The sequence below is a fragment of the Myripristis murdjan genome, chromosome 17, assembly GCF_902150065.1.
Source record: "Myripristis murdjan chromosome 17, fMyrMur1.1, whole genome shotgun sequence".
Taxonomy (NCBI): domain Eukaryota; kingdom Metazoa; phylum Chordata; class Actinopteri; order Holocentriformes; family Holocentridae; genus Myripristis; species Myripristis murdjan.
In genome coordinates, this window is record NC_043996.1 from 10162739 (window position 1) to 10183942 (window position 21204).

The window sequence follows — 21204 nt, forward strand, 5'->3', positions numbered from 1 at the left end:
GCAGTGAGGGGGTATACACGTCCAGTATATCAATTTAGTTTCTCCTGTCTCCACATACACAAACATATTTTTCTAGTCACCCAGTGTCTGAGTTTTTTAAGGTGCACATTACATACCTGGGTTCAAATCTGGCATCTCTCTCTCTCTCTCTCTCTCTCTCTCTCTCTCTCTCTCTCTCTCTCTCTCTCTCTCACTCGCTCTGAACTGTTCAGTGACACAAAAAAAATCAATAATACAGCAAAAAACATGTTCAAAAACATGTTCCTGTAGTTATGTACAGCCTTAAATATCGATTTCACTGTACATATATGGGCCATTTCAAAATACTGTGTCACTGTCATAAGTCTTATCAAATGTCTTCAGCTGTTCGAAAGCTGCTCTATACTCAGTGTAGTTTATACCAGAGCCGTAGCGTAAACCAACAGGGATTAGGAGTGCTGCCTCAGAGCTTACAGTCCAAATTTCCTCTTTGTGTCATCAGATCTCTGCTTCTGTTATTTGGTCCTTGGCAGCACAATGGACAGAGCGTCATGCCAACACAACTCTCTGGGCTTGGCAGTGCAACAGGTAAAGTACTGTGCCAACACATTTGGCACATTATTAGTTGAAATCTGTGTTTCTCCACTGTGTCATCAATTAGTTCATTAATGTTATTCATTAATGTGACAAAAACATTTCTGCCAAACCCAGTGTATCCTTTCGAAATCATCCTTTTCCTCCTTTCCAACTGATCTGTTGAGTCTCTCACACGATGGACCCACGGGTGATGCAGTTCATTTCTCACTCTTGTCGCTTTTGTCCTCTCGTTTTATTGCTCCAGATAGAAATACCACACAAAATAAATATTGTCTCTCTTCAGTTTCAGTTCCCACCGTTGTTATCGTTGCCTTCCGCTGCAGCAACAAACTTGATCTCAGCGTTGGCGGTCCGCGAGGCCATGCTGCTGTCTCTGACCTTGTGCTTGAACAGGAAGGGGAAAGTCTTCTTGAAGGACTTTTGGAAGCTGGCTCCCATGAAACCGTAGACGATGGGGTTGACGGAGGAGTTGGCGTAGGACATGCAGTTGGCCCATGTCTTGATCTTGTAGGTGGCGTAGTTGGGCCGATAGTTTGGGTAGAAGGACTGGAAGAGGACAAAGAACTGGATGGGACCCCAGCAGACGGTGAAGAGAAGGACGATCACGACCACCATCTTGGACACTTTGCTCCGGATACTGATCGTCCTCTCAGAGAGCAGGTTGACCTGTGGAGGAGAGAAGAGAAGAGAAGAGAAGAGAAGAGAAGAGAAGAGAAGAGAAGAGAAGAGAAGAGAAGAGAGGAGAAGAGAAGAGTTCTTATTGTAACAACTAGGAATGAGGCTTAAAGTCCCACTGCACTCAAAAATATGTTTATCCTATGTTTATGTCACCTAAAATGTCTGACTTTGACTGTACTGTCTTGTATCTGTCCAAATCTTGTATTTGTCCTCTTTGTCAATCCTCTACTGAAGGACGAGGTGTGAGTGCACACCCCTAAAATCTGAACCAACTGGATTGGATATGTCACAAATCTGACAGCCAATCCCACCGACTGACAGGGTGCTGTCATATCAGTAGCAGCAGCTCCCCCGGTCACGGTGCCAGTGCTGGACCGCTGGTTGTGTTTTGTTTTCAAAAAATCAGCTTGACCAACTCAGAATGAACAATATTAGTGTAACTAAGATATTCACTGAAAAAAAATAATGGTTAGATCATGAAATATAGCACAAATATGGCATCGTTCTCATGAGGCAGGACTTCTGCAGGTTGTGAACACAGAACTGACCCACCTGAGTGTTTTATTTTCAAAAGACTGACAAGACCAAGAGGGAATGGCTGCTTCACATTAACAATATTGGTGTAACTAAGAGATTCGCTGTTTTTTTCTTGGTCAGGCTACCAAACATGGCACAATATTCACAACTGTTGCAGGATGGGACTTTCATGTCCTGTGAACAGAGCTCTTTTACCAGCAGGCATGTGGGTGGGTGGACACTATTTGCATTTTCATAAATCTGGACACTTTTTATGAGGGTAAGGTTTAGAGTTACATTTAAGACAAAAAGGGTAGTACTTTCAGGGAGGAAAAAAACTTCTAAATATGTAATATTGATGAACACAGATTATTTTAGGGGCTTACTAAACGACTGGAGGGGGACTTTAATATTTCAAATCATGTCTACATGGAGAAAAGCAGAGCAAAACAAAAGCTTGTCCATGCCTGGCAGTTGTTGTCCACAGGCTCGACAGTCGGCTGACCCACCCGCTTCACCATCAGGGTGTAGCAGAAGGAGATGGTGAGAACAGGCAGCAGGTAGGCAGCTATGAACTGGTAGAGGATGAAGGCCCTCTCGTGGGTCTTGGAGGGGAATCTCTCCATGCAGTACTGCCGTGGTCCGTACCAGTATCCCTCCTCAATACGCTGGTACATGAAAATAGGAGTGGACAGGATGAAGGAGCCTGGGTGGGACAATGACTCGGTTAGTTGAGGCAGTCTGCAACAATGGGCAAGAGTTTTTAGAGTATAAGTGACAGGATTACACCCTTTCTCCACTTTTAAATAGTGAAGGATCTGGAAGTGTGACTTCCAGATGTCAGCGTCATTTAGTTATGTTGAATGTCACTTGCAGTAGCAGAAACCAAGTTAAGTTTCATGCATAATTTATGATTAATTTTATGGACAGAAATTAATGTCGACAATCACTAATACACTCTAATACCCTCTATGGGTGATAGTGAACGATTAAACAAATGAAAATGTAGCAATGCCAAGAAAATAATTTCAATAAAACATGAGTAAATGGGTTAAACATGACTAAATGTTTGACTGATTAAAACAAGATTGAATAAATTAATGTTTTAGTGGATGAATGAATGAATTAAAGAGCAAGTGAGAGTCCACTGCCAAGGAAATGTTTTCAATAAAGCAAGCCCAACAAACCTATCCAAATGCAGATGCTGACAATCATGGCGACTCTCGGGGTGCGATGGCGGAGGGATTTGAGAGGGTAGACGGTGACGTAGCAGCGGTCCCCACTCATGGCCGTCAGAGTGATGCAGGTGGCCTGCACCGTCACCTGGGGGGCAGGGAGCACAGTTACACTCACACACACACACCTTCCCACACAGCGCAGGGTCTCCTGGACTGTGGCAGCAATCACACTGGGCTTAGACTTGTTTCTTGTCTTCTCTTTCTCTAAAGTTTATTTTAGTTTAGAAAAAAGTTATTAATGTAGCTAAATAATAGACAGGCATTTTTACTTTCAATACATGAATTTTAAACAAAAAATTGCTGTTTCTGGAAACATAAAGCTCATCACTTTCTTTGCAACAATGCAATTTAAATTAGAAACACCAACCAAAACACCAAACATCAAACAACTAAAACAGGGTATTTACACACTCTAGCAAAAATAAAAACTTATATTATATTATATTATATTATATTATATTATATTATATTATATTATATTATATTATATTATATTATATTAACTTTATACACATTTGCATTAGCTTTTATATTAACAATTGGAAATGGAATGGAAAATGGAAATTTATTCATACAAAAATTATAAGCTTCTAAATATTGTAATTAGCTTGTCCACATTTGCTGTGCTACAAAATCAAAGCATAACTTCTAAAGTGGCTAAAATGGAAATACTTTGAGAGGAACAAACATTAAATGTGCAATAAAATTGAATAATAAATACAGTAAATATTCATATAAAATAATAAACACATTTTTGCATGAAAAGATAATATAATGCAGCCGCAGTGAGAGGAGTGCGTGTGTGTGTGTATGTGTGTGTGTGTGTGTGTGTGTGTGAGGATCCCAGCAGCAGGAGTCTAATTGCTACAGAAGTTTGTCATGACCTCTCTGATGGTGAACGGTGCACTCAGCCTTACATGTATCAGCTCTCCCCGCTCATTAAAGTGCACAGGCTCAGCTCAGGCAGCCGTCTCGTGCTCAAGAGAAACAGCCTTTATTTCCAATTATCTGCACAACATGTCTGAGGTTTTCACTGATGAGCTTTGGTGGCTTCACGGGCAGAGGCAGAGGCAGAGGTAGATACAAAGGAATGAGATGGGGGGGGGGGGGGGGTGGCCAGAGAGCAGCAGCATTTGTGTCAAGAATTTTTAATTAACATATGAATTATTCAATTTAATGTATAATTAGGTTCAGTGATGCTTGATTCAGCTGAACACACAGGCATGTTTGCAGAATGCTAATGTAAGTCCAAACAGATGTGCCCATAACAATCCAATCTAATTTCTATTTTTTAAGCTGTGGGAGAAGATATTAATTATTATTAGTATCATTATTATTATTATTATTATTATTATTATTATTATTATTCATATATTACTACTACTGCTACTGCTACTACTACTACTACTACCAATAATAATAATAATAATAATGATAATAATAATAAACTTTATTAATAGAGCACCTTTCATACATGTTGCTCCAAGTGCTTTACAGTAAAATGAAAAATAAAAATGCAACACATTAAAACAAGGGCCAAATAGAAAGACAATAAAATTTGGCAATAAAAAGACATAGATGATAAAATAAAATATATAAAGGAAAGTAAAAACAAACACCAGCAAGAGTAATAAAATACGAGAGAATTAGTTAAATAAAAATAAATAAATAACTAAATAAATAAAACTTTGAAAAATGTTCACAGAAACTGCATAGCTCTTGGTAGGTTACTCTATAATTTTGAGCCTTTTTAACTTGGGAGCATGTAAAAAAAAAAAGCTTTGCTGCCTATTTTCTTGTGCTTATAATTGTTTGTATTTAAAAATCCGGCAGCAGAAGATCTAAGAGCTTGTGAGGGATTATAAAACGACAGACAATCTGCAGTGTAAGCCGGTCTCAAGCCATTAGGAGTTTTATAAACAAGAACCTTAAAATCCATGCTAAAAGACGCTGGGAGCCAGTGGAGTGTAGCTAAAACTGAGTTAATATGCTCGCTCTTATCCCTGTTTTGCTTAAACCTTTTAAAATATTCATTAGTGTAAAAATGACTAATAGCTCAGTGTATCAGTTCATGAGAATAGGAAGTTTTCATCTGCAGCAGTGCCCTCATCTAAAAACCTCACCTCACCTACTGAATAAAAATATATGTATTTTTTACATATGGCTTTGGGCTATGCTGTGTCCACTAGACCCATGGAGACATGACCATAACTGTATATGTGATAATATGTTATGAGATTCTGCAGGAGGCAAAGACACAGTTTCTATAAAGGTATACTGGCACTTACTGTGTGGAAATAAAAGAGAGAGGGAGAGAGAGAGAGAGAGAAAAGGTCAAAAGTTCTCTCTGTGCTCTTTTCCAAACAGGATCCAATTTTGTCTCTCCTTCTCTCTTATCTGTGATGAAGCCAGCACCCATTACCCTTCAGGGATTCAGAGCAGTGTTTCAAAGGATATGATGAAGGCAGAGGGGTGATATTCAGGCCAGTGCACTGCTGGCTGGGTAAGTGTGCACAGGCTATGACTGCGACGTGATCCTTCAATTTGTAGAAAGCCCGCTGCACTGTAGACCGTCTTGTTATCTTCATACAAAATACCTTCTCAAAGGAAGGGGCTTGCACTTGACTGAGAGTTATGTGATGAGCTGGGCTGGGCAGCGTGCTTTATAACTAAATGACCTCTATTTCTGCGTGACTCTTTAGTGGGATGATTAGGAAACACTGAGATAAGCATCAGAAAAGATGGATTCTGGTAATATCCACAGTGAACTTTGTTTGCATGATAGCCAAGTTTACGGATGGATTTGTTCTATACAAACTGCAAACTGTTGTGTGGTTGTGTCTTGTGTGGCCATGTGGGCTGGACAGTAAACACCAGGGAAATAAAATCACTAATGCTGGACAACCATTTGAAAGAGACCATGGGCAGCCTTTTTTGGGCTTTTTGTTTGTTAATTGTCTTCTATGTATTTATTTATTTAATTTTTTAAATTCAAATTTTATCTTAACGTCTGCTATTTATGCATTTACTTACTTTATTTTTCACAATTCTGTGGCAATTTTATGATAATCTTCTTGTGTTTTTTCTGTTCTTTCCCATCAGTTTTTGGGGACATTTTTTGGTCCTTTTTGTTTGTTTGAAATCAAATGAAATAGCTCAGGTTTCAGAGGGTTGGACATTATCATATTTGCTAAGTGTATATAAAAACATTTCACAGATAATGTGCATACTCCAATACCAAGGCAAAATATAACACATCATATTTGCAGAAGCTGTTGAAGACCTGTGACAGTAAAGCTGCAGGTCACAGTCCATTCATGATGCAGTCAAGGCTGTAAAGACTGCACTGCATGATGGATTCTTTCTTTCTGTTCCTCTCTGCTAAAAGGGTCTGGAAAACCAAAAGAGCTACAGCGACCAAACTTTGCAGATCGGTTGGAAATTTCACCCTTTACCCAGGCAACAGAAATTATACCAGTTGGCCCAGTGGTGGTGCTGCGATTTACATTTTTGCCCACAACCCCTGAACTGTAAATGGGTAGCCACAAATGATTTTTTCCTGGATCTCCTGGGTCCAGACGCATCCATCCATGTAGGCCACTCCCATTGTACACCTGGGGAGATTTCCTGTTCTTTTGTATTTTGTCCAAAATGCTTCTTTTCTCACAAATTTTGCCCAAGTGACACCACATTTGACACCAAATTTCAGCCGCCCTGCCAGACTTGATGGCATCTAGCCAGTAGGGGGTGCTGTAGTAACCATATATTTTCAAACAACTAATGTATGCATTGCTCAGTCACTGTACAATACATGCTCCAACCTGATTTGAAAATGCTCTGAATGGTGTACTTATTCACCCCACTGTGTGATTTCTGACTTAAAAATTTCAAACTGAGGTGTCTGGAGCCTCATTCACTTCCACTGCATTGATAACTTTGCCATTATATTCAGAAAAAAAAAAAAAAAAAAAACATTATGCACCAGCTTGGCTCAACTTCAAACTGCAAGAAAGTCAGAGAGGTAGCATGAACTCAGTTGGATAATCTTCTGTCTCTAAGTCCCAAAGCACTTGGTTCAAACCCCCTCCTTTCCTCAGATGTGACATTCCGTTTGATCCGTGCCTTCGTCTGATGTCATTATTAGACTGTCTTTGTGTGCTACTAAAAGCGACACAGTAATTCTTTAGACACCAGATATCACGTGTGCCAAATGGTGTTCTGACTGAAACTCTGGGAAGGTCAGAGAAAGGTCAGTGTGCCGTAAAGCTGCAGAGGAGCAGCTGGGATCCCCACCAAGGACCTGAGGAGCCAGCAGGGGAGAGTGGCAGCGTCCCTCAGAGCAGTGACCAAAAAGGCCTCCACCCCGACACCTTCCACAGGATTAAAGCCAGTCTAACTGAAGACGGTGCCCAGAGGCCCGTTGTGTACATTGACCCTAATCCCAAACTGGATGTCAAATGTCTATATGATCATGTCTGCTGAAAGATCTCTCTCTCCACAGACGCCAACCCTCACCTCGCAGGAGAAACAGACCAACAATGCCGCTTCCTGGACCAGCAGCGAGACGAGCTCCACCACGATCAGCCCACCATGTCCCCAAGCACACAACACACCAGGCCCAGCAAATACTGCAGCAGGACAGTTTCCAACAACCAGCCCTGGACCCCCTCAAGCCAAGCCCGGTCCTACCCCCAGCAGTGCCTCCACCGACCCCACCAACAGGGGCTCCACCACCCCCCACTGCATGAACTGCACCCAGGCAGTAAAGACAGAAGCAGGTCTATTCCCACCATCACTCCATTACCTGATGCCGGCCAGTGGCTTTTTTATTCAAACAAGATTTTGTCGATATAAAAAGTATTTTTCCAAAAAAGGGTCTTGAAAAAGAAGGGTCGTCTTAAAATCCGGGTCGTCTTTTATGCGGGTCAATATGGTAAGTTGCAAAATGTCAGCCATTTGGCAAAACGGTTTAAGAGTGTCTAGACTGTCAAACTAAGTTGGATAATAAAAGAACAGTTCTGTGGAATTCATTCTGTATGTTCTTTCATGTTTTACAAAGGGTTTAACCTGTTGACAGCAATCATATCATGTAAGGTTGGTAGTGTAGGCTACAGCAGAAGCACGCTGGTATCGGATCGGTATCGGCTTTTAGGCAGAATTTAGTATCAGAATCGGATCAGCAAGGAAAAAATGGTATCGTGCCATCCCTAGTAACAAGCTGAAAGACATTCAGCACCGGCTGCACTCAACCTGCTCTGCTCTCACCTGATCGGTCAACCACCCCAGTAAGACAGTGCTGACTGGCTGCTAATCAGACATTACCTTAAGCTACCTTATTTTCTCAAAAGAAATAGTTTTCCTATAATTAAATTTTTTTCAATTATTATTTCTCGTGCACTTTAATTGTTTATCTCGCTTTAACAACAAATGTACCTTAGCTGATTTGGGGATTAATGCTGTTTAAAACTTTCAATTTCATGCTGGAACATGCGCGGTCTGAAGTCCTCTGTTTTAGGTCTCAAGAGCAGATGCCTGCCCTTCACTAAAGAAAAATATAAATAAAGGAATCAAATAATAAATAAAGGAATCGGGGAAGGCTAAGCTAATTCAATCTTGTAATTAGATTTGACAAAAGTTGATTGAAAATCTATAAATGCCCGAGATCCAATGTCCCCAACTTTTATCAGCCCTTCTGTCCTTCCATCCAAAGAAATGAGAAAAGACTCCTCTCTCCTGATTCCTCTCCTCTCACTTTTGGACCTGCACTGCAATCATTGGACTTCAGAATCTGGTATAATTTTATGGTCCTTTTTTTTTTTTGTCCATTTTGTTACACTAAAGAACCTTGACAGCTTTACCTGTTTTGGAGAAGAGTGGTACAAACCAGTGCTTGCAAATTACCTCTGTTTTATGTGGATTTAGAAACTTCACCAGTGTTTCAACTGACATGAGGATGAGTAAGTTAGTGCATTTTTATTTCTTTTATGTCCCTTTCTTGAGAAAAAGAAGCAGAGGAGATTAGAGCATAGTCGTCATTTCATGTTTTCTACACTTTTCTCTTCAAAGCAAGCACTGAATACATTCAAAGACACACACTGGTGCCACAAGTCCAGCCTTCTGTTCTTCCTGCCAAATCAAGCCACAGTGGAGTTCAATTACTTTTTTTGCGCTATTGAAAAAAAAAAAATGTTTATCACACGTAGCCTTGAAGAGAGTCCACATTGTAGCATTCACATTAGGACACATCTTTCATTGCTAGTGAGCAGTTTTTAAATTAGTGTGCCAGCTTTGTTTTCATTCAGCTTGAGACATTCTGAGGTCTGAATTAAACACCTACCTCCATCAAAAAGCCTCTCAACCACACCAGCACTCCCCGTCTCTCTCTCACCCCCCACCACACTTTGAAGTCAGCACTCATTCACTTTTAGGACTGTGAAGACACCAGACCTGTAAGCCACAGTGTCGACTGGCAAACAAAATGACTTAGACACTGTCTTGCACCGCAGTAAGAGGAGTGAAGAGAAGTTTCAATCAGCAATCATCTTGGCATGTATTTGTTCAAGATGGATGGTCTTCCCTACATATTTGACCAATGCCAGGATGAAAAGATAAATGCACAGGCATAACTGGAAAGATGTGGCTCCTCAAGATGAGAGCTGACTTTCAAAGGCGCACCATGGACAGATAATGATGACTCAGCAGGTGGTCAAGACCATTTGTGACTGCTTTGTGTGCTCACCCACAGCTCCACTTCTACTAGTCGGTATCCTTGTGTGGGTCACATATTCTGACTTTCCTTGGGTTTTAGGTTTGTTTTTTACGTGATCACTTATAGACTGAATGGTGCATGCGGTGTTGCCCATCCTGGCGGGGCGTATTGCACTCTCTACGTTAAATGCGGTGCTTGTGTTTGTTCAGCTCATTCTCATTCCCAGGATGTCAAATACCTCAGTTTAGTCCCGCCCTTCTGTGTCTAACACCAAAGGCACCCTTTTGTGTCAGCATGAGATGCAGGGGATGGTGGGTATAAAGAGTGAGGAAATCCACAGAGGGAGGTGGGTGGAGTGGATGATGGAAGTGTAAGCCACAGGACCTTCACACGTGAGACCTGGGTTTGACTCCCCTTTCCAGTGAAAACGTTTGTGTGTGGCTGAGACCGTGTCCAGTTTCCATTTTGTTGCCTAAACCTCACCAAAACCAAGCCAATTTTTATATCTAAACCTAAACTTTTCCTAACCGTAAGCAAATTTCCCCAACATTAACCAAGTCATTTTTATGTCTAAAGCTAACCATGTGACACTGGAACGTGAGAGCGAGGCAGTCTAGTGTGTGTCATCTCAACGCTGAAGGCTGCCTTTGGCATCAGTACGAGACGTGAAAATGTATGACTGACACCATTGTTAGCTGAAGCTCCTTATTAGATTGACATCCTTTGATAGCCTTTGATTGCCTTTTCCAATAAAAGGCTAGATTAATAAAATATAATCCTTGCTAAGATGATGGATTTACATACAAGTACAGGACAAAATAAGCATGTTGTGCTTACTGACTGTTACCATTTGTTGAGCGTAATGGAAAATCAAACAGAGGCAAAAAGAATAAAAACTGAAGTGGTGCTCAGAGTGGATTGATCCATTTTTTCATGTACCTTTTTATTCCCTCGCCAGACCTGTCTCTGCATAGAAAGGACTTCAGATTCTCATAGTTTCATGATGGTTTTTACAGTCAATGATGACAAAAAAAAACTTTTCTTAAAAAAAAAAAAAAAAAAAAAAAAAAAAATCCATAACTTACTTTACCATCCCTTTAAGTATTTTACAGGTAAGTGTTAGGTTAGAAATCTGGCCATCATCTTATGCACTGATCTCCGTTTTCAATTCACTGACTGATGTTGAAAAGTGGTTCACACCTTTGTTGCCAGTAGATTAGACTCCTAGCAATAAAGGCCTGAAAAAAAAAAAAATCGATCTTTGGTCCTTTAATATAGTTAAAACGCTAAGCTAAAATTTTGAAATATACACGGGTTCAGAGATCAGGAGAATGTCCTTCTCTAAACAGAAAAGGGATGAAATTAGAGAAAAATATGAGAAAGCAAAAGAGACAGAGAGAGAAACACAAACACAAAGACTGGAGTGGCAAAGAAGAAAGGCATGATTGACAGGCGATTGTCTCTTCCATATTCAAAAGCAAACTCAGAATTAGCATTTTAACAAAGACAGCTTCAAAAGGTACTAGTCTACATATTCAAAATTAAAATGCTTTCAGCGTCTCCGCCTGCCTCTCTATGTTCTTGGTGTGCCTCGCAGACTAATATCTTACCCTTTTACTCTTAAATTAGTCATGTGCATTTAGACATTATGTCTTCAAAAGGAACATGTTTTTTTTTCTGTCCACCTGGCAGATCCTCCTCCACGCCTCTCCATCTTCATAATGAATGAGGCCCATGTTTTTCTCCCGTCTCCAAATAAAAATGATGGACCTTTGCCATCTCCAAAATTAACACTTCCCCATTCAGAAAATAAATTAAAAGCTGTAATATGGGACAGAGTCTCACTAGACGCTGACAGGCTGCTCATTAACTGAACAGGAGCAATGGCATATTTCCAGTTATTTAAGGTGACACAGACCCAGTGACAGCACATAAATGGGATTCTCATGCTGTTCTGGACTAGGTACCAATTATGCATATTTACAGTGCAGGGTGACATACCCTTTAAAGACCTACGGTTTACTCCCACATATCACTATACATGCCATGTCTTCAAGGTAACTTCTGCCTTTAAATAAGCTGATCTTGGCAGTGAGCTAAGGCCGTCTTCTCCCTGATGGTGCAACTGTGCATTGCCAAAGATTTTACGTGAAAAACCTCCAAGGCTTTACATTAATAAGTTTAACCCTGCGTTTTACTCAGCCCCCCATGTTGGTACCTGTAGGCCTGATGCAGGGTAAAGGGTATATGTGAAATGCCTCTGCTGTTAAACCACTCAAATGTGATTTTGTCCCGTTACCTGCATTAAAGCTGGGATTGAAAAGTGGAGATGGAGATTTGAGCAATTTTTATCAGTTTCGTTGATTCTACAGTATACCTGCTGTGAAAAGACAACAAAAAAATCCTTGTGCATTCTTAGCAAAGAGAACACTGATCTGTGGTTGTTAGTGGTTTAAAGAATAAAACATTTTTGTATGAATCTTTTACCAAGGACCCTGAGTTTACCTGCTGTAGAAAGGCAACAAATTTGCACATGAAGTCACCAAAGATCCATCCGGGGAGAGGATAGAGGGTAGCAGTGAAGGGGACACAGCACACCAAGAAAATGATGTCAGTGGCAGCCAGGTTTGCTGCATAGGAAGAAAAAAAAAACATAAGGAAAGATCTCCAAGAGAATCTGCAGTGACTCTGGGGAAAAAGACAGTGTTTCTTTTACTGAGGAATTCTAAGTTACGATCATGCACATTTCCCAAGGTTATAAAAACAGGGCAGAAGAGGCACCACATTAGTCCAAAAACGATGCAGAAACCAAGTAAATTAGAGAAATGGAAATCTCAGCAATACGTGTGATCCCACCATCCCTCTCAGTGATAACCAGGCTGATACACTGAGAAAGAGGTGGGCGTGCTGCATTATTACACATGCATTTATGTATACTCATTGATTACATGAGTGCCTGTGCCTGAACGCTGCACTCCAGTAGCTTCTTATTTGTTTTTGTCATTTATTCATTTACTCAAACAAGCAACATCCGGACAAACCTGCAATAGTATAAATCACATGCTTGTATTCATAAAACAATTTGCCACCGCAGCTGACCACATTCATTACTATGACACCCTGGTTCATTTAAGGTGCTCTGAGATTGATGTCCAAATAAAAATTAAAAAGCCCTGAGAAAAAAACAAACAAACAAACAAGGTTCCTATTTTCCAGTTGTAGAGGTTTTTATTTTATTTATTTATTTGTTGCCATAGTTGATAAGTAGCTTCAAGCTGTTTTTTATGAGTAGCTTGTAGCTTATAGAGCTACAATTTCAAAGTCTCTTCCCCAACCCTGCATATAAATACGATTATGAGTCATCTGGGCTTCCTGTCACCCCCACCCCCATCACTCCGAAGATGCTGATGCTGAATGAAAGAGGTAAGGTAGGACAATGGGTGGCTATTTTGACTTGTTAGTGAACTGCTGTACCATTTGCAATTACTTACACATATAGTCTCAGCTCTTTTGATTCTAATTTAAGTAGGAAAATGTAGGTTGATTCATTCAGTTTAGATAGAGATAGATAGATGGATAAGACTTTATTCATCCCCTAAGGGAAATTCAAATATCCAGTAGCTCATTCAAGACTCATTCAAGACAAGAGGATTAGAATTTAGATTTACTCAGTTAAAATTTACTAACAGCTCCACCTTGTGGAGGAAACTGAGGCAGTATTATGTGTGTTTGGATTTTTCCATAATAAAAGTGATGCCGACCCAGTGATTCTTGGTTAATTGAAAAAAGATGAAAAAAAGAAAACTAATTAGGTGCATTGCTTCAGACAACGTTAAGACCATAGGTCAGGGGTAACCGTGTGCTATGGAGCACCGACAGTCTGCAGGTTTTCAGTCCAACCTAAAACTCCACCAGGTGAGTTCACTGATCAGCTCAGCTTCAAGCAGAGAGGAGGGACTAATCAGTGAACTCATCTGGTGGAGTTTTTGGTTGGAAGGAAAACCATCAGACTTTCAGCTTTCCTTGGCACATGGTTGCCTATCCCTGCCATTGGTGAACTGAAAAATAATTTTCGAAAATGAATAATAATTTCTCGAAAACTGGGGGCAACATCTCTGCCTGAGAACAAAATTGACTGGTAAACACTTACTTTGTCCTGAAACAGTTTCCTAACTGTCCTAGCAAAGGGTTTGTTTTATTCTCATGGTGCCTGATCGGTGCCTGCAGTAGACGCTCTTCGGCAGCTAGCTGAAGTTTGGACCGAATATTCACAATGAGACGAAACTGATGTAAAATGTTGCAGAGAAAAGTTGCTGCGGTGTAAACTACCTCATCTCGGCTGGAAACAAGCCGGCGGATAGCGTTTCTGTGACTAAAACTTGTTGAGTGGCAGATGTCTGGTTTGAAAATGTTTGTTTACCTCCACACCGATGGAGACACAGACTGTGTGTGTCTGGGTCTGGATGCAAGACAGTAAGTTGCTTTCAAGGGAAGTCTTCTTATAAATCTTTAAGCACAACGATAACACGGTGTTCAGGGTGTAACCTCAGGAGAAATCAGTCTTTTCAAGAGAAAGAACCTTCCTCCACAGGAAATACCAAGGAAGAGCTTGTCCTTTTTCCTGAGTTGACACAGTATACGCCGAGTTGGTGAAATTTTAAAGATGATGGTTGTTGTGGAAAAGTTACTCTGTCTCGTCTAGTCTCATTGGTGTAAACTGGCAGGTTTTAGGCTGTTGCAGAGCACATTTCTTTGCAAGTTTCAACTCTTCTCGCTGTGACTCTTTGGTGTAAACACGCCTAAATTGCAGCATTTTGGAGAATATAATTCTTTTTAATGACAGTTTTGGGGAAACTAAACTTTTCTTAGCCCTCTTAAGAGTGCACCATATTATTTTAACATATACTGATGCTTTTTGATACATATTTGCCCATTGAACTCCACTGTAGATAATAGTGCAAACCAGAAGTACTCATACATTGTTAATGCAAAGAATCAAGTTTCATATAAAGAAACAGAACCAGAATGAACATTGAGGTATCTAAGCACTAAAAAACATTTACTTAATTAAATGACATTGCATCAAAGATGGTGTGCTGGGGTGCTTTTTGAAAATCAAGCCTAAAATTATTGACTGGTTAACAACAGAATGTAAATACTGCCTTGGTCTTATCACAATTTTCGGTTAATACAAAACCACACACACACACACACACACACACACACACACACATACACAATTATTAGATACTCATGTGAATCCATACTACCAGCCTGATATTACAAGAACCATCCTCATGTGAAAGCACAAAAAAAAAAAAAAAAAAACCTCAGGCTCAGAAAGTGTTTTTGCACCAGCAAGAGGCTGTAGTGATAAGGTTTGCCCCCTGATCGTCTTACAAGCTGAGTTGGGACTCCCTGGTTCTCCGTTCCCTGTGTGTGGCTGACAATTACACCACCCACTTTTTCCAATTTCTTACTCCAGCTGATCTAATCACACTGTAACAGCCAGACCTTTATGTTGAACCAGCAGGCAGATGGAGGAGCACTAATCAAATGTTGCTGGGTATTAAACCGCCTCTACGCTGTGGCCCGGGGGTATTATGGTATATCATGTGAAAATTCACCTCACACACACAGCGGGCTGACTATGGAAAGATATATGAAGGCATATATGGGTTTCAAGTCAGATGAGTAACCCCACCCCCACCCACTTACACACAAATCAGCACTCACACAATTAGAGATTTTTTTTTTTTTTTTTTTGGACTGCTCCTCACCCATCCTCCAGCTTTACATTGTAATTCTACTGAAGAGACTCATGACATCACAGGTCTGCCAAACGTAATTTAGATCACCGACCACCATCAGCCACCTTGGTTCAAAGTCGGTGTGCACTGAATCCCTAAGAGATGCTACAGGGCCACGATTGACGTGCGCCATTGATTTCTTGGTTTGGCTGATATAATAGAGATCAATGTTGCTCCCCAGATAAAGTCTAGACCATCAATCATGACAAGTTTTTTTTTTTTTTTTTTTTTTTTTTTGTTATGGAACCTAAAAGTAATGTTTTTTTGTTTGTTTGTTTGTTTGTTTTATAGGAGTTTAAATGATTACTAGTATTACTGGTTAATATTAATGTAGGTTTTACTAATTTAGTAGACATGAGCAACACAGTAGTTGAATAATTCATTCAGGGTTTGGAAAATAAACACGATCAGTTAAGCCCTTGATTTAACTAATCATGCAAGTCAAAATGATTATCTCTCACAGTGAAAATCAGTTACTTACATTTTATTTTATTAAGCTGTCTACATCAGGGGTTCCCACACTTTTCCCAGGACCCACAAAAGAGATGTTTTAAACCATCGATTCCTGAACTGGAATCGATGGTTTAAAACCGACCGAAGTTTTTGGACAGAACTTGGGATAAAAATGATGAGAGATGATTTTGCAGCTATAGCTGTTATTCAGATTAAAGTAAAATCACTGTCTGTACTGTAAGTGGTCAAACAGTGAAACCTGTGTAACCTGTGATCATGCTTTTACATGCACATTCTATGATGAGTGATGCAGTCGTGAAATTACATTTGGGAAAACCTTGAGGACCCCTGGCGGTCCCTGGATCCCACTGTTTGTATAAAGATGAGAGGTAAATGTTTGCTGGGAGTCAGCTGCATGCAACATGAGCCACATCCGAACCCATAACATTTGAAATACATGATGTTATGTAGCCCAGTGCTGGATTTATAAATACATTTTTTCCAACATACTGTATGCTCTTTTTATTTTTCTTGTCATGTGTATCTATCACAAAACTTTTTTCTAGCTATTTCAGGCAGACTCTTAACAATGACAACCCAGACCAATCAGACCATTACACAGGGAAGCATCAGATATACAAACACAAAGAACTTTCTTCTTGTTCTCACCGATGTAGAAGTTGGTTGCAGTCCTCATCTGCCTGTGTTTGGAAATGACATAGATGACCAGAGAGTTTCCCACCAGTCCAACCAGCATGATGAGGGAGAAGAAGAGGGGGACCAGCCAGGCGTCGGTGAGGAAGGGGTGCTGCTCCCCTTCGTCGTCGTCCCTATCTCTGTCCAGAGTGGAGTTCAGGTCGGAGCTGTTGATCCACAGCTGCTCTGTGGAGTTCCAGAGATCCTCGGAGGAGAACATCGCGGCGGGAAGGAGGGAGGAATGAGAGGGAGGTGGAAGAAAGGCAAAAGAGGAGAGAGGGCTTTTTAGCCGCTCTGTCAGGTGAAAGATGATGATGAGAATGAGATGAGAACGATGTTATAGGCTGCAGAGAGAGAGGAGAGTGGATGAGAAAAAGAGGGGAGAAAAGGGGGGGGGGGATGGAAGAGAGAAGAGTGTATGAGAGGAGAATAATGAAAAGAAAGAACGAGTGGAAGTGCAGATTAGAAAGAGCTGCACTTCCAGATAAGACTACACAGGAGAGAGGGGGGAAAACAGCTTGGATATAAAAGGGAAGAATTAATGAGATGAGCAAAAGGAGCAAAAGAATGAAGAGATGCTGGAGTCAGATGGAAAAGAGGGCAGAGACTCTGGATGAAATGGATAGAGAGTAAGAGTAAGTCCTCGTGTGTTTCACTCTGACAGAGGAGAGGTATTTATCTCATTGCATTCCACAGCTCAAAGAGGAACTTGCAAAGGAGCAAGGAGGCAGAGAGAGACGGAGCCCAGTTCATGTGAAGACAATACAGAGGAAGAGAAAATGAAAGAGAAAATATAAAGTGGAACTCATTTTCCCAACAGCTGGCTCCCTTGTCGCGATCTGCGTTGTATTTCAAAAAGCTCTGACTTGACAAATCAGCCCTGTTCACAAGGAGGAGGCTGAGTGTTGAGAGGCATAGATGTTAGTCTTCTACCTGTCTCTCCCATCAAACAGCCCTAGGTAAACAGTCCTTCTTTATTTCCTTTTCTTGTCTTCTCCTCCAGTGTTCAGTTCAATCCATTTCCCAGGACCGTGCCAGTCTACATTCACTGGTTTCCCTTTTAAAAGAAGCCGGGGATCTGGAGCAGGCTTGAACAGGAGTGAGTCTCTGATCTGTAACTTTGACGAAGAGGACTCCCGCTCAAACACTCTCTATGCCCCGAGCGCAGTTAAAACTGTTGTTTTTCAGCTGAAACGGACCAGACCTCACTCGACTTGCGAGCAGAGTGGAGGAGACGCTGCCGGTTTTATAGAAGAGCTCAAGGACACACACGCAGTGGGAGAAGGAGGTACACACACACACACACACACACAGCGTGGATGCACGTGGGCTACTGCATGATTCCAGGATAAATAGCTGATGTCAGGGTCTCCTAGCAACATTATCCTTCAATCCCCCTTTTTGCAAGAATTGCCATAAAGTGCACACACACGCACACACACACACACACAGCAACACACACATGCATTCACACATGCACCTTTACTTTGCTGCCACTCAATCTGCAGTCTCTTTTTTTCATCCTATCCTGCAGGAAGTTCATTAACTCCATGAGATAACACAGCATACTGTACTCAGAAATACTCGAAATATGAAGAAGAAGAAGAAGAAGAAGAAGAAGAAGAAGAAGAAAAAGGACACAGTTACAGTATTATATGGAGGCTCCACCTGCAAAACTTAAACCTGAAACCTGTAAATCCTTGATTTGATCATTGATCATTCAATACAGAGGATCCAGTCTGGCTGTATTATCCAGTTTAAATTTGTGAGCCAACCAATTTTGTGCTTTCAGAGCACAAATGACATAATGATGAGCAAAAGACATATTGGTACCACATTGGAATTTACATTATTAATTAAGTTGAAAACAATTTATAAATCATTAATAAATAGTTATAAACACATTATAACACAGTTTTCTGACATTGATGCAGGCTCACTCTTGGGCAAGATCAAGTTTCCGCTGATAACCGCTGATATACCGCTAATATACTGCTAATATACCGCTGATATACCGCTGTTAAATCTCAGATCTTGCTAATTGCTTAGCTTAGCAAATAGTAAACCTGCATCAGTGTATGAATACTGTGCTATGACCTGTTAATAACATAATTATAAACATATATTGTAAGGTGGCACCAAATATTTTTTAAATACTGTATGTTCAATGAGCTTTTCCTAATGATGCCCTGGATTTCTAATTTACACTGACTTCAGTCAAAATCCTATTTACCAGTATGTACTGATGGATGTAAGGTGTCTACTGTGATGCTAGAAAAACAGAGAGGGAACACTGCATGTGTCCAAAATGCATTATTTGTGCAAAGTCAGATGTAAGGCAGTCAGTGATTTTACCAACAATTTACTGTACATTCTCTGCTCTGCATCAACATCAATGTAAAGTCTCCAAACCCTAACATGTATTGCAAGTGCTGAGTTGATTTAGAGTCTGTGCTGTTTGTGTCTAAGCAAAACAGATTTCTGCCCATTGTGAAAATTAGGCTGAAGCAATTATTAAAAGAAGAAAAAAAAAAAACATGTTACATATTGTATTATTAATCATCTTATATGAGTAGGTGTCATTTAATCAAATGGCAAATGTCTTATTTTGGACAAATGGCAAAACTCTCAAAAAACAAATCACCTGTATGTAAAAGCCAGAGTTCATACAGAAAAACAACAAAAGCAGTCATTTTAGTCGGAGTGGCAGGTAGTGACTGTTCTCTCTGCAAAATGACACCAGACAATCAGGGGTTAAGTGGTGCTTCTTGTAGGATCGGGTGGGTGTTTTGTGTGCTGCTCTTCGCTGCCCTCACTCTGAGTGAAGCATCAAACATCCGATCTGAACGCATCTGTTTTATTTTTTTATTTTTTTATTTATTTTTAGCCATGTGATGTTCTGAAATGTCTCCCTCGACAGGAGTGTAAAAACTCATTTTGAAACGCAGCAAACAGGTGTTTACAGATGACACCCAGATGGAAGGTGGGTGTTTTCAGCAGCAAGTTATTTCTGGTGATGGATGAGCACGCCGTTCAGTTTTACCTGTGACCACTTACCATGTGAATTACTGTGAAAACTGGTAACTTTTTAGCACACAATACACTGTAGCCACTGTGGAAGTCACCCATTATGTTACCCTATTGTATTATATTATATAACATGCATTACGGACTGGAGCTGGAGGTACTGATAATAACTGGGCAGCACGTGTGCCAGTGGAGGTGTTATCTGGAATCTGGGGAATGTCATATCTTTACATGAAAACACATTTCCTGTTTGGCTGTAACTTTTTAATAAAAGCAAACTGTAATGTAATATATGTAAACTATAAGGAGCACTGCAGCACTTTACAAATGTATTACCTCTTCTCAATTCATCTTTAGCACAACTCCCAACAAGGAATAGTGTTCTGGTCTTTGCACTGTTGCACCTCCATCCCTTCTACTCATCTCTGACAGCTAACCCTTAACCTCAACAACTTTTATGAGCACTGCAGCACTTTCCATGAGCACTGTAGCACTTTATTACACTGTATGTCTTTGGTTTCGTTGTGTTTCTCAATCCATCTTAGCACAACTCCAACAAGAAACCCTGCTCTGGTCTTTGCATTGCTGCACCTCCATCTCACTTATCCATCCCTGACAGCCCATCTTGGCCAATTTTATTTAATTGCATAATTGATTGTCTCTCTTTTAGTGTCATTGTCTGCTGGTCTCTGTTTCCCACATGGATATGTTGTATTCTTACTAAAAATTTTTAAAATTTTATGTCTCCTGTGTTTTTATGTATTATGACCCTTGTGTCCCTTTTTGTATATTTTAATGGTTCTTTAACATCATGCCGGAGGACTGCGGTTGTAAACTAGCCTCTGGCCAACACTGGCACATTTACAGCAATGTTATTTAATGTGCACTGTCCTCTCTAAATAAATAAATAAATAAATAAATAAATAAATAAATAAAATTTTATTTGAGAGGGGCACAAAAACAAGCACAACAAAAGTCATAGGTAATCATAGTGTTTGGTGCAAACACACTCATGTTTGTATTCTCGTGTTGTGTTGCTCTCTGTCCTGGCAGCAAACTGAATCGCTGCCAGTGTGTTTTTTTTTCTTTTTCTTTTGTTTGTTTTTGTTCTCCTCCCTCGCCGAGCTGTCCGCTGCAGTTACATGATAGGTAGAGAGAAGACAGACAGAGTAGCGTGGAGTGATGCAACGGCACTGCGTTAGCTGGGATTTGAACTCACGGCATGCATGTACCCTGAAACTGTGCACCCTCCCGAGTGTATTCATTTGTGTTTTAGTTCAGCACTCTGAGCTCCGCAGGCACAGCGAAGCACTCATTGGCATTCTGAGGGCTGAGCACTTGAACTTTAGGATTTTTTCAATAGAGGAAGTGAAGATAGAAATGGAGAAGAGAGGAGAAGGGAAGAAAAGAGAAGAGAAGAGAAGAGAAGAGAAGAGAAGAGAAGAGAAGAGAAGAGAAGAGAAGAGAGGAGAGGAGAGGAGAAGAGAAGGCGGTTGATGTT

At 40.5% G+C, this 21204-nt stretch overlaps 1 protein-coding gene across 1 annotated transcript; it reads right to left on the bottom strand.

The window, feature by feature from the left end:
- Positions 1-861: 861 nt before the first annotated feature.
- Positions 862-16896, bottom strand: kiss1ra (KISS1 receptor a). The gene is made up of 5 exons (XM_030075385.1): positions 16650-16896; positions 12223-12347; positions 2958-3093; positions 2238-2476; positions 862-1242 (listed from the first exon to the last, which is right to left on the bottom strand). The coding sequence occupies exons 1-5, from the start codon at positions 16894-16896 to the stop codon at positions 862-864; spliced, it is 1128 nt and encodes a 375-aa protein (XP_029931245.1).
- Between the last annotated feature and the right edge of the window lie 4308 nt (positions 16897-21204).